The sequence below is a fragment of the Curcuma longa genome, chromosome 7 (genome assembly GCF_044706935.1).
Source record: "Curcuma longa cultivar G26 ecotype Majalengka, Jawa Barat chromosome 7, ITB_CL_G26_1.1, whole genome shotgun sequence".
NCBI classification, from domain to species: domain Eukaryota; kingdom Viridiplantae; phylum Streptophyta; class Magnoliopsida; order Zingiberales; family Zingiberaceae; genus Curcuma; species Curcuma longa.
In genome coordinates this window covers 10,477,536-10,491,267 of record NC_133867.1, presented here as the reverse complement: position 1 = coordinate 10,491,267, position 13,732 = coordinate 10,477,536, and the positions used below count along the sequence as shown (strand labels likewise).

The following is a 13,732-nucleotide window of genomic DNA, read 5'->3' as shown; positions in this document are numbered from 1 at the left end:
TGATCTACTTGACTTTTATTTTACTGTCAAGTATTTGATTAACTTTAACTTACGTGATATCTAATTAATATATTAATCAAATATCGAAATTCAGCTCGAGTCAAATCGAACTTAGTCAATCTTAATCTAAAGTCGATTACACCAATATATTTTTTTTCTTCTTCATCATCATTTTTATACTGTTGTTATCGTACCCTTGCTCTCCATAAATTATTATACGCATCCTTTTTTTATAATTCATCATTAATGTCAAAAAAAACTATCAATTAAATATTTTTGATTAGATAAATTTAATTGATAATTTATCAAAATTAAGATTGATCAATAAAAAATAAAAAATAAAAATATATATTAATCAATATTATAATAATTTATCATTAATTATCAAATTTAACTAGTATTTTAAATATTTGATTGGCCAAATTTAATTTATTTACTTAATTAATAATATCTATTAGATAGATGTATTATTTTTAAAATAAATTATACCCGAAAGTTGAGCTTTGGAGGAGAACTTTTTTCAAGTTTACTAATAAAGAAATAGAACTTGACTCAATCTTAAAGTTACCACCGTGACTAGTATTAAAAAATATTAAAGATATTTTTTTTTTACGTAATCTTGCAAAAGGACATATGACTACTTAAGCGTTGATTTTATAATCATCTATAAAAAAAATAAATTAAATACGCAACAAGCTCATATGAAAGAGAGCTTACTTCCAAGATAATGAGACCCTTATGAATTAATAAATCAGGCAGACAGTAGACCCATAAGAGGGAGAGTTTCCTTCTAGAGTGGTGAAACCCTCGGTAATCAATTCTTATATAATTTTATAAATTTATTTTCTATGAATCAGCTGTGCTAAATCTGAGAGGTTATATTTTTTTTAGCTAAAGTCTTAAAAAGTATTGAGACGATCCATTCTCTTTCTTCAAATTTCAAGGTCGAAAAGGAAATAAATCAACAGTTAAGATTCTCAAGCTCTAGCGGCAGGAATGATGAGAATAGGGAACTCAAATTCTTAACGGCACACATCAAATTTAAGGGTCTCCCATGAAGCTTTATAAACTCTAGTCGACTATACGAATCGACTATTGAACTTACCATATTTGATTTATGAATGTTAGTCAACTGTACCACCTGATTACAAAATTTACTATCTGATTTATTAGTCCAACAATCAATTGATTGTAATATATCAATAGACTTATCTCCCCTATATTTTCTCTGCATTCACACAATTAACTAAATAAAATATTTCAAAATCAATATAATTATTTACATTCTTACAAATTAATTAAATTAAATAAATAATGTTTTACCTTCTTTAAGAAGATTTGAATACAAATTTTAATTTACATGTCACAAACTTCAATTTCATGCTCCTCAAATACTTACATAATGTTAAGACCTATGCAAGTTAAAGGGGAGTGAATAGCTCTAATGGTTTCTCGTCTTGAATAAGGGCTTATCATTTAAATGTGCAACGAAAATCTTGACTCAAATTTGACGCTACATGCACAATTTTGAGATTGTAATTTGTATCCACCTCCTTAAGGTAACTAATCTAAGACTTACTCCTAGCGATCTCCCTCCACTAGAATCTTCTCTTTTTTGGATACCTTCCGAAGACGGAGAAACCTCTTACAAGTTGTTCTTACAACAAACATGATAAGAAAATAAATACAAATACAAATACAAATATAATCAAAGTAAACTACTTTACAATAATCTTGCTTTCACTACTTTCTTGTTATTTGAAATTGCCTTTTATTGATCTAGAAATGCGCCATCACTTCATTCTCAAACCTTCAATAATCAACATCAAAAATCTCCATGAAATTCTTCTTTTAAACCCTTTAGGTTCGGATTGATTTTCACCGATCAGTCGACTGATCTTACCCATCAATCGACTGATCTTATTCACCAGTTGATTGATATGTCTCCGACACTATTCTTACTGTCGAACAATCATTGAATCTTCTGAAATCTTATCTGATTTTGTCTATTTTTCAAATATCAATCAAATTGATTTGTAAATCAGTTAATTAATTAGGCTAATCAAGCAACCAATCTAATCGATTATTGTCTATTTACTTCTGAAATAGTATAAGTTGACTGATGATCATAATCAGTTGAATCAATTCTCTTCTATTTGCTTCTGAAACAACACCAATTGACTGATGACCTTGATCAGTCGAATCAATTCGTTTCTGTTTGATTCTGATCGAAATTAATCGACTGATACACATATCATTCAACTAATATTGAGTAAAAATATATATATTTGAACGAGCTCCGTTTTGCACTTTAAATCATCTCATTTTGATATTCGAGTCAAAAGTTATAACATTCAAAAGTTTACTCTATCAGAATTTCCTCGTTGCCTAGCATCTGATCAACTTTGACTTGTCAGAACTTCATGCCTCATGCCAACTCTCTATTGGACTTTCGATTGTCAAGTGTTTTTATCAATTGTGACTCACTTGGACTTTTTTCTTGTCAACTACCTATTGAATTTTCGATCACTAAGTGTTTGGTCAATAATGAAAATCATTTTGTGCCCATTTAGATTTTTTGTCCTGTGCCAACTCCATGTTGGACTTCCGACTATTAAGTGTTCGATCAACTATGATTCACTTGAACTTTTCACTTGCTAACTACCTGTTGGACTTTCGATTACCAAATATTCAGTCAACCGTGACCCACTTGGACTTTTCATATTTTGTTAAGTATGTGATCAACCTTGGCTTACTTGACTTTTCATTTAACTAACTTAACATATTGATCGACTACCAAGTATCTAATCAATTTTGACCTACTTGACATCTCGACCAACTAACATATTGATTAAACATCGAAATTCCAATTCGAGTCAACTCGAATTTGGTCAACTTGGTCAACCTTATCCAAGGATCGATTGCACCAACATATAATTCAATCTCAAATTCTCAATTTCACCATAAATATTACAACTCCAATATTAAACAAATTAAAAACATGGTACGTCACAAAATTAATATCATAACAATTATGATTCAATAGCTATTACAATATAATATTGATTAAAGATGAACTGTCTATATTGTAGCAGTTGTAATCTACAATTACTACAATAGATTATTGATCAGTATTGACAAGAGATGCAGTATTCACATTATAGCGACTGGGATGAAAACTGTAGTTGTTAATTATAATATAGTATTACTAGTGTCGATTATAATTGAAGTGTTAATGTAGTAACTATGAATCATAACTAATACAATAATATCGAACAAGGATATTTTCAAAAAAAAAGGGCTGATGTAGAATACGGTGCTATTTTAATAACAAATAAAAAAAAGACAAGACGCTCTTTTAATTTGATGTTTTTAGCCAAACAGATATAACAGAGCACTCATCATTTCTTCAACAACAAGTGAAATTCGCCACCCTAACAGTTCCACACGGTCGGCTCCACAATCATATGTGAGGAGGTAAATCGAAAAGTTATAGTTGATAATGACAGAGGAAGATATTACCTCGACTTCGCTGAGATTCAACCTTTGAATAGAGCACTCATCATACACTATATGCTCAAGGGTTATTTTCATTACTAGCTACAAGCAATTAGCGTTGGTTTGAATCCAATTAAGTTGCATCGAGGTCAAACCGGACACATTACAATAATTATCCCCAAAAGAACACGATATATATATATATATATAGTGCTTAACTTGGCAACATCAAAATTAATAATTATGCTTAATTAGCTCCCACGAGATTGATTTTATTGGTCGTCGTAATTAAGCAAGCAAAACTATTACACTTACAAATCGCACTCCCCATAATCATAACGTAGGTATACATCATGGCTTATTTAATGATAATTAATATATAATTTACTGCACTAATTATTCATTAGTAAACGTGACGTAAGCATCCATCTGTGCTGTCATCGTCGTCGTTGGGTCGACTACTTGTCTATTCAGCACGTAGCCTCTCGCTCGCCGGAACTGGCCGGAGCCGCCGATGATGCTCCAGTCCGAAGTGTCAGCTAATCGGAACACCCCAAACACAGCGATCGAGCTCCCGTTGTGCTCGCCGCCGGTGAACACGATGTTGAACATGGCCGTCGTGGTGGCGTCAGTCACGTCAGAGGAAACCCCGAGGCCCTGCATCGAGCCGACTAGCGGGGAGCTCGAGTGGCGCCCCAACCGGAGGACATTGTCATAGACGACGAGGTCACCGAAGTTGCGGGGCTGGTGGAGGTTCACTGATAGCACCGCCGTGTTGTTGTGGACATAGAGGCGTAGGTGGTGCTGGTGGTGATGGTGGTGGCGGCGGCCATGAGCGGCAGGGACGGAGATAGTAGTTATAAAAAGGATGAAAAATGAGAAGAAGAATACTTGAATTGATGTCATTTGAATTCTATACTGAATGAATACAATCTATTGGGTCGGATATATATAATATATATATAATTTATTTAAAAAAAACATCCCACCGACGTGTAGAGTACGTTGTTTGGGGATTTAATTGGTAGTCTCCATCGACCATCAAACTCTTTTTAGGGTTGTTATTAGGTCGAAGGGGGGTTGATGTGAAAGATGAAGATGGAAGTGAGGCGTGCCTTGGTTGCAATGTAATAGGTTTTCTTTTGCGGAATCCGCTGCTCTAGTGACTTCATACGATTGACTTCATGATCATTTATGAGGAGGTAAATTGAGAAACTACAGTTGACCACGATGAAAGAGGGTATTATCTCGACTTCATCGAGATTCGAATCTTTACCCTCTTCTGTAAGTCTGTTCTATCATAATCAACTCAGTTATGCCCTTAGGAGCAATGTAATAGGTTTTTAAAAGAGAACCTGGTCGTGTGCTTATACTACCAAAAATATTCTCTAAATGAAAGTTAACAGAAGAGTTTAGTGCATTAATTATCAATTTATTCTTTTTTATTGAACTTAAAATGAATTTTTTTTTTGTCAAAAAGTAGATTAATAGATCAAATTTGACCAAGATATCGCGATCAAGTGCCCTATGACTAAGGCAAAGGCAAATTTGTAAAAGGAGAAAATAATAAAAAGTTCATCAATCAATAATCTAGCTCTACTATTAGTGTTGCATAGAAGATAGTAAAGAAATTATTAAGTGAGGTTTGAATTTGTTTATCCCTATTAAAAATCTTATTTATCATGTACTCCATTTAGACTTCTTGCGTGTGCATAAGCATGTGATGCCCACTCTTTTAGTTATAAACCCAATTTAATGCTTGATATTGCGTGTGGATTGGTGTATCTTTCGGAGCTTCTATGCAATTATTTAAAAAAATTGAATATATTTTGACCAAAATATATTTGTCAACTCGAGTTGTTTGATCCAATAATTGAGTGATTGGAGATATACATATGTATAACTCAAGTTTAGATATCTAATTATACTTAAAAATCACTTAAAATTGTGAGTAAGTTAGTCAAATTAATCCAACTATCTTGGATTGATTGAGTCACACATCTAATTTGATCAATTCATCTAGACCGATTGACTAGCTTAAAATGACTTACCTTTCTAACCAATTGGCCCAACCTATTTGTTAGTCGATCACCTCTAAAATCAATCAGATCAAAACAACTGTATACCTTATATATTCAAGGTGGCAAAATAATAATAATAATAATCATCATCATCATAATATTTGACTACGCACAAGTTGCCTCTATTATCATGCAATTGGCTGGCCAACAATGACATACCATCAACTGCTAATGATGGAATATAAGTTGAATTTAGGGCTTGAAAAAAAAATCAACGATGAATTATTATAGGTGGATAAATGTTATTAAATTTATTAGTTGGCTTATTTACTCTGATTGTTGAAAAAACAGCCATAGAAAAAAATAAATTAGCTGAAGACTAATGAATCAATCAAACTAATCTAAAGGGAGCAATGAATATGGAGTTCTTTTGTCAACAAGTGTTTTGATGAGATGTAGAGGATTCCTTTTGCTATTTAAAATCCTCATAAATATGGGTGTGCTGTCTATCAACCTTCAGAAAACCATACAAACAAATAGTGAAATAACCATGCACCAAGCATGTCTGACAGACAATAAGCCTGCCAAAGAACTATGCTTGTTGCTCCACAAATGTCACGCCCCGAGAGTGTCATTCCCGGTCATACCGGGAGGTACCCCACTATAAAACTCCAACCTTCATCCCAACAAGCGTCTGATGAATGTCTTACTAAACAAACAAAAAAGACATTAAATAAAGGGGGCGCTGTCACTAATGTTTAAGGTGGAAACAGAAACTAAAGTTGGTGAGGGACAAAATGATGATGATGTACCAGGATTAGCGTTAGCAATTGACTAGCTTTTATCAGGGAGGTGACTATTTGGGTGACCATAGTTTGCTAAGTGGCTTGCCCTTTTGGCACGATAACACAGTGCCCATAGCCAGTTCTCTTAACTGCTCCTCCACAGCTTCTACGGGGAGGCAGCCATCAATTATCTGCAGCTTGAACATTATGGTGAAGTTACAAAAGCATTTATGGCTCTAATCCACAAATAAACAGTGTAGTCGGATAGAATAATTAGAAGGGAAGAAAAAAAGATAACTTGATTAGGAAGTAAAACCAACTGAAGATAATCACAAAAAGAGTGATTCGATTGACATTGAAATAACAAAAACAAATTACATGAAAAAGAATGTGTTGCAAGAGAGGGCAGCTTAAGGTGTATTCAAACTTTATCAGCATATTTATGCATTAATCGCCCTTCAGAAAAGACATATGCTCATATATGTAGAAAAGCTCTTTAATGAAGGTTTCATGAAACCAAGAGCAGTAACTTAGGACCCCAACCAATTATATTTACAACGGAAGACTGGTGAGGTATTGCATACCTTCCAAGAATCATCATTGAGGGTGCGATATGTCTTTGCAACTTTCTTCTGGAACTCCAGCTGCTCATACCTTTCAGCTCCATAGCCTCCTCGTTCCGATGCTTTCTGAAGATAATTGTAGAGATATTTCAGAACCAAGAATATCAAGGCAACTATTGAATACTAAACAAATGCATGCTGCTAGTGTTATTGAGTGTTCGATGGCAAGTGTTTAATATGCCCGAATAATGCGCATATGAAAGAACTATCATGTCTTGTTAGACAATGAGAAACATCATGCTTCTAGAGCCATAAGCAAAACATCTTTTCGTTGTCTTTGAGCTTGGCTCGGAAAAAGTTCATTTGTAATTATTGGGGTCCAATAAAGAACAAGCTTCATTTTTATTTTCAAAAATATGATACATACAATCAACATGTGAGTGAAAATAACACCAGTAAAATTGTCTTTCAAGACTTATCGATGAGCAAATCATGAATATGTCCATTACATGAGACAGTTTGGGGGAATCACTTTGTTTACAAGCTGTTTGTAAGGAGAACAAAAGAACCAAATGAGATGTTTCTACATCTTACAGAGCAGTAATCACTATGAATTTGAGCCCAAGAGACACAAGTCCTGCATATGAAAATCATAATACAAATATCCTAATCAATTTATTGTATAGATGATTGCCAAGTTTTCTACTGATAACAGGAAAAATGCTGAACTGCATAAATGTCATGCACATTCCTATTTATAGAAATTTTGCAATAATTAGAAATAAAAAAGTGAGAAATGATTGCAAGATTTAAGAATAATGGATCTCCAAAACCTTTTCACCCATTAACATGAGTAGTTTGTTGTAGCTGAAAGATAGAAAAACAAAAAGGACTTCCAAGTATTTAAACACTGTTAAGCATTACAGGAAAAAAAACTGTGAAATTTTCAAAAGATGATATGCTAGACTCTGGTGAATATTAGTATTTATTAAACAATATATAGAATAGAAAATAGAGAAAACATAATAGCTACCTCTGCTGATATATCAAGATATATAACCAGATCTGGTGCTACCAAACCCACTTCTGGACCCTGAATAAGTAGGACATCAAGTTCATAAGCAAGTCAGATTTATGTCTAAAATATGAAAACCATGGTTTTTCTGGTAAAACACCTTACACCACTCTAGATCAAGCCCCTTAGCAGAAGAAAATGCTACTCCAGAGTATGAATAGCGGTCAACTATAAGAGAGATTCCACTCCTTAGCTTGCTCTCCATAAGTGATCTGTCAAACAACATTGAACCATACATTTTAGGGCACATGTTGTCTTCTAAATAAAGCAGTCATTTATGATTTGCTGCATCCATGATTGACACAAATATTGATGTTCATGGAACATATAAGAAAACAAACAAAGCAGTTCAAAGAGTAAAAAGTTGGTGTATAAAGGAAAACAAGTCAAAATAACTAGAACAAGGTTTAGCTAGAGTGACTAATATGGCATCCTGCAAACTCTTAACACATGCACCAAATGTCAGGAAATGCCTAGCGTATGTTGCTAGAAACATAATAGAGACATAGGAAAAGATCCCAAAAAATAAAAGACTAACACAATTATAGTTCATAAAATTATTAACCTGGATTAAAGCAAACCCCTTGACCCTTTAACTAAAGCAAACTCATCTGCTAAGGATAGTTTCAAAAACTCAATATTCAAGATATTTTCAGATAGTTAGTCGATTTACAATCTGTGATATAGATTTTTCTTATAGATCTGCGTTGTTTGCAAAGATCAAGACAAACATCAAATAATAGAAATGTGATTCCATTAATACTCTTAAAATGCATATTATATAAAACTTGTCTTACAACCCCAAAAAATTTCCTACACTGCAAAAGCTTATACAGAAAACTTTGTGGTGGAAATAAGATTGATCATAGTGATAATTATCATTTTACAAGTTCTCAAGTTCTATTTTCAAGATTCATAGTGATCCACATGTTGGAAGCAGAGAAAAAACGTGTCATTACAGCCTCTCAAACTATCTGGACAGGTCTATACTTGTCAGTAGATAAAGTCCCATAAAGGATTGGTCCACAGAGACACTCAGCTCTGTGAGTCAAGCTCTATGTTACCAATAGATATTCATCAAAGACAAGGTTCACTATCCTACTGCTTTTGTATGTTCTGGTTAGTTCTTATGGACAATCAATTGAAGAAGATATAATGTACTAATTGAACATAAGAGGTCAGTTGGGTGATACTTGTAGGACACATCTTTAATAAGAAAGAAAGAATGAGAAAGTGACAGAATAAGTGTGTGTGTGTGTGTGTGTGTGTGTGTGTGTGTGTGTGTGTGTGTGTGTGTGTGTGTGTGTGTGTGTGTGAGAGAGAGAGAGAGAGAGAGAGAGGTTGCAGAAAGAGAGAGATGATAAGCCTTTGCCTTCTTCAAACCTCCATTGGTATTCCTCTGTTCGTGTCTTGCCACTCACCAATTACAATGACCTGGCAACGAACTGGTTGGTTGCTGAATGGTATCAGTATTAAATTCAGATTTTAGACAGTTATTACTGCAACAAAATTGTCAATGGTGATAAAAAAAAATATTGTCCTGTGGATCATCGAACCATGATAATACTAATTGAAGAAACCAAACTGACTTAAAGAACAGTGTGGAAGATGCATTGATTAGGAGCTATCATGGAGTCATCAAATCTTCCAATGATTAAGTTGATTATCTTAAGATATATGATTCATGTTGAGAAAGTCCCAAAAAGATAGAATTAAGAAATCAACTGGAAAGTCTGAATTGCAAATAAAATAGCAGAAACACCAAAATCAATCTTGTTCATAGTGTCAACAGAATGGCTAAGTGACAAAAATACCACAAATCAATTTTAAATGTACAAATGCAATGAAAGCTGTTAATAAAAGAATTTTGGTGTCTAGTACTTTACACTAAGCCAAGGTGATAAATGTCATGAAATATAGCAAATACTCAATAACTCAAGCATATATTACCGTTTCTCCCACCGATTTGCACTAAAAAGCAAGTGTATTGCTCTATCATCCAGTTCTGATTCATTTGCAAGATATGCAGAAATCATTTGACCAATGGCAGTAGTCCTATCAGGGAACCGCCACAATTCAACAGATACTCCTTTGTCCTTCAAGTGTGACACCAGCCTATTCGATTGTGAAGTTTTCCCACTACGATCTAATCCTTCTAGAACAATGAGGGAACCTCGTGAATTATCACTATTGCACCCTGCCATTCTGATTTGCATTGCTGAACTCATGATTTTACAGCAGAAAAAGATTCTTAGCTGTCTCAGTGGTCCTACTACTCCAAAGCTCCTACGAGTGGAAAATATTTATCAACAAATTACTATTTCTATTAGGCCATAAAATGATTGCTGTAAAAAATTTGAAGAGGAATATGCACCAGAATCACAATCATGATCGTGCAAGTGAAATGAAATTTGAAAGAGATTTAACACTTTTGCTTAGCATACAAAAAGTTCATGACTCAAAACATGACTTTTTTGGCATAGAGAAATTTATTCCAAGCTGGTGTCAAACAATATGTAAAAATACATTATGCATAACTAAGGCTCTGGGTTTTTTTCACTGTGCACAAGCGAAATGATAGCAAGATACCTAAAAGTTATCTAATTGTCAACAATTAGGATCTTTGACTCACAAGACAACTAGGTGATTTCTAAAAATACCCTCAAATTCATAAATTCTAAGAACTCTGATCTGAATAATTTATACCTCAGGAAATGTGATCTCATTGCTGAGGCAAATGGAAAGGCATTCATAACCAAAGGACAGTGTTCTCACATGTAAGTCAACATGTGCCGCCACCTTTCACCTGGAGAAAAGATACCTTGCCAAGGTGAGTGGGCTTCATAGCTCATACATGCCAGAGTCCAGTAAGGCACAACCAGACTTCATAATCTACCATGACAATCAGTTCATGACTGAAAGAAAAAAAAATTATTTACTAGGATTATGCCAAAACCTAGGAATGACTTTATTCTCTTAGACATAAATAAGGACGAGGACATCAACCTACACAAGAAAAAGTAAGAAGGGAAAATAATACATATAACAATTGTTTGTGATGTTTTATTTTCAATAACAGAATCTCATGGAACGGCAGACTGAGAAGCATGCATCCTTTTGATTTGTTCAGAATTATTTACTACTCAATTGCAGCATGAGTAACCATGATGTATGGTGGTGTTGACTGTTGACCTAATAGAGCATTGATACAATTTTCTTGAGACCTGAACATCTCTAGGTTATGATGCTGACTTATACACCCTGTACACATTCAAGAAATTTCATACTTAGCATATATTATTCTATTTGGCTATCAGGGGTTATAGATGCACTATGTCCGCAAAAGTTGTCAAGATTGAGATCTCACATACGGGTCAAACCCTAGCCGAACCCCAAGTTAACCTAACCATCAATCTAATCAGTTTAAATTTATTAACCCTAATGTTAACCTAATTCAATCGCAACTAACCCTCATATATAAAACATGAAACGAACATGAGTTATTTAACCCTCCAATGGTTTACTTTCTACTAAAACTCATTTCACTAATGGAAGTGCAACAAATAATACCTGTAAGCCTCTCACCATTAACATAATATCACACGGTTGAAATTTTAACCAAAACTATGTCTATAACTAAGTTAATTTTTTTCTAAATGTTCTGTTATCTTTAATTAATAGATTTTGTTACCAAATACCTAACAAACAAATGGTATTGAAATTGTTGTTTTAATTCTGACCCAGGAGATGCCTAAAGGCAACATAAAATTGGTGAAAGCATGCACAACAGTAGGACTTAATTTAAACCTTAAGAATATGACCCGTGTTTAACTAAATTCCTTGTTTCATAATTTTCATTTGCAATGAAAGGTCCTCCCGAATCCTAAAGATTAATCTCTAACCAACGTTCATCAAAATGGCTAAATCGCACACATACCCAGCATCCACGTGAAAGAAGGGCCAATTAGAAGCAACAAGCAGAACAAACCTCGACAAGGGCAAAGGAGACGGAAACCCTAGATTCAGAGGGGATTGCGAAGGAGAAATGTGAAGTCGTCTGGCTTGAAGTCGATGGTCGTCTGGAGGTGAGTCAGTCTGCTTCCTCGATTGCTATTGGCTCAGTACTGTTCGGAGTTCTCGGCGGCCAAAAGGGATTTGGTTAGAGCTGGGTTGCTTGATCTTCAGCGGGAGGCGAAGGCAGCGACGGCGGCGGTGCAGAAGATGGGAGAGCAGAGCAGCGTCGGGCAGAGAGGGTTGCCGAAAGGGGAGGAGGCGCAGCGGCAATCAGGGCCGAATAAGGGAAGAGATGTGCAGCGCGGCCGGAGTGGTGATGCCGTCTAGGGTTCGCTCCCACCTTTATAGCCTTAACTCCGCGAGGTACTCGCCGGCAAACGCGGGCGTTGGTGACGCCGTCGCCAAGGAAGTCGGGATCGCGAGATCCCTTGCGGCGTCTGTGGGCGGACGCGGTCGCGAGGCGCACGGAGGGGTAGAGGTGAGTTAAACCGACAAACGGATTAATTCGATTCGATTATTCATAAGTTCAGTTATTTTTTAAAAAAAATTAATTAATTCAGATAATTCAGTTCAGTTTTAATTTTAAATTTTCTTATTCGATTAAATCCAATAAACTAAATTAACTAAATTAATTAAATTAAAAAAATAATTTAAAATTTTAAGTAAATAAATTTATAAATCTCTAATTTATTAGTAAAATTTTTATAATATTTAAAAAAATTCAATTAATTCGGTTAATTCGATCGAAAACCGAATTAACCGATAAAATATCGGTTCGGTTTGTTCGATTTTTATTAGAAAACTCGATCAGTTCGGTTGGTTCGAAAAAAATCAATTTATTCAGTTTTCGATTAATTCGGTTCGGTTCGGTTTGATTTTAACCAAATACTCACTCCTACGGAGGGGAAAAAATCGCACAGCTTAAGTTTCCTTACAGCAGGTTGACGGGTTTAATACCAATCCAATAACCATTAATGGGCTGGGCTTATGGTGTGATTTAATCAGACTTTTAATTGGGTTTTAAAACTGACCCAATTAACTTAAATGACTCTAAAATTAAGCTTTAAAGTTTAGTTTAATTAACTACTAATTGAACTTCATTAATCCCCTTTATCCTTAATAATTAGAGTAAATTTATTTATAATGAAATTTCATAATTTCTCGTATCTAACATTAGACCTTATCGCTATCCTCACATTCAGAAGGAGGAAATTGAGAAAATTATACGAGAGATGCTGCAAGTTAGTATCGTCCACCTAAATGTAAGTTCATATTCCTCTCCAATGTTGCTTGTACGAAAGAAAGACGGAAGTTGGCGAATGTGTGTGGATTATCATGCGCTCAATAAAATTACAGTGAAAGATAAATATCTCATCCCCAACATTGATGAATTGGGAGGTGACTCATTCTTCTCGAAGTTGGATCTTCGCTCATGCTTCCATTAGATAAGAATCTATCAATTAGATATTCTGAAAATAGCTTTCGGACCCATAATGGTCATTATGAATTTTTAGTCATGTCATTTGACTTAACTAACGTACCTTCCACCTTCCAAAGTTTGATGAATGATATTTTCAGGCCTTACCTTCGTAAGTTTGTGTTGATTTTCTTTGATATTGTTATTTATAGTTCATCATTCGAAGATCATTTGCACCACCTTTATAAGATACTCATACTTTTGCATGAGCATTTTCTTTTTGAGAAAAAAAATCTAAGTGTAGCTTTGGGACAACTAAGGTATAATACCTTGGTCATATTGTAAGCCAAGAAGAAGTA

General features: G+C 34.5%; 2 protein-coding genes across 6 annotated transcripts; both read right to left on the bottom strand.

Moving 5' to 3' along the window:
- Positions 1 to 3,715: 3,715 nt before the first annotated feature.
- On the bottom strand, positions 3,716 to 4,408 carry LOC141832683 (dirigent protein 22-like). The gene has a single exon (XM_074720139.1). It carries the CDS (start codon positions 4,402 to 4,404, stop codon positions 3,895 to 3,897), a length of 510 nt encoding a protein of 169 aa, XP_074576240.1. The 5' UTR covers positions 4,405 to 4,408; the 3' UTR covers positions 3,716 to 3,894.
- Positions 4,409 to 5,902: 1,494 nt separating this feature from the next.
- Positions 5,903 to 12,431, bottom strand: LOC141831901 (thymidylate kinase). Of its 5 annotated transcripts, none has more exons than XM_074719318.1 (7): positions 11,931 to 12,431; positions 10,649 to 10,748; positions 9,893 to 10,228; positions 8,043 to 8,154; positions 7,901 to 7,960; positions 6,889 to 6,993; positions 5,903 to 6,495 (listed from the first exon to the last, which is right to left on the bottom strand). In XM_074719318.1, the coding sequence occupies exons 2-7, from the start codon at positions 10,693 to 10,695 to the stop codon at positions 6,376 to 6,378; spliced, it is 780 nt and encodes a 259-aa protein (XP_074575419.1). In that variant the 5' UTR covers positions 10,696 to 10,748; positions 11,931 to 12,431; the 3' UTR covers positions 5,903 to 6,375. The 5 variants fall into 5 exon arrangements, with proteins under 5 accessions (XP_074575419.1, XP_074575421.1, XP_074575420.1 ...); XM_074719320.1 differs by lacking the exon at positions 11,931 to 12,431 and having other exon boundaries at positions 5,903 to 6,224; positions 6,332 to 6,495; positions 10,649 to 10,847; XM_074719319.1 differs by lacking the exon at positions 11,931 to 12,431 and having other exon boundaries at positions 5,903 to 6,228; positions 6,332 to 6,495; positions 10,649 to 10,846.
- Positions 12,432 to 13,732: the final 1,301 nt, after the last annotated feature.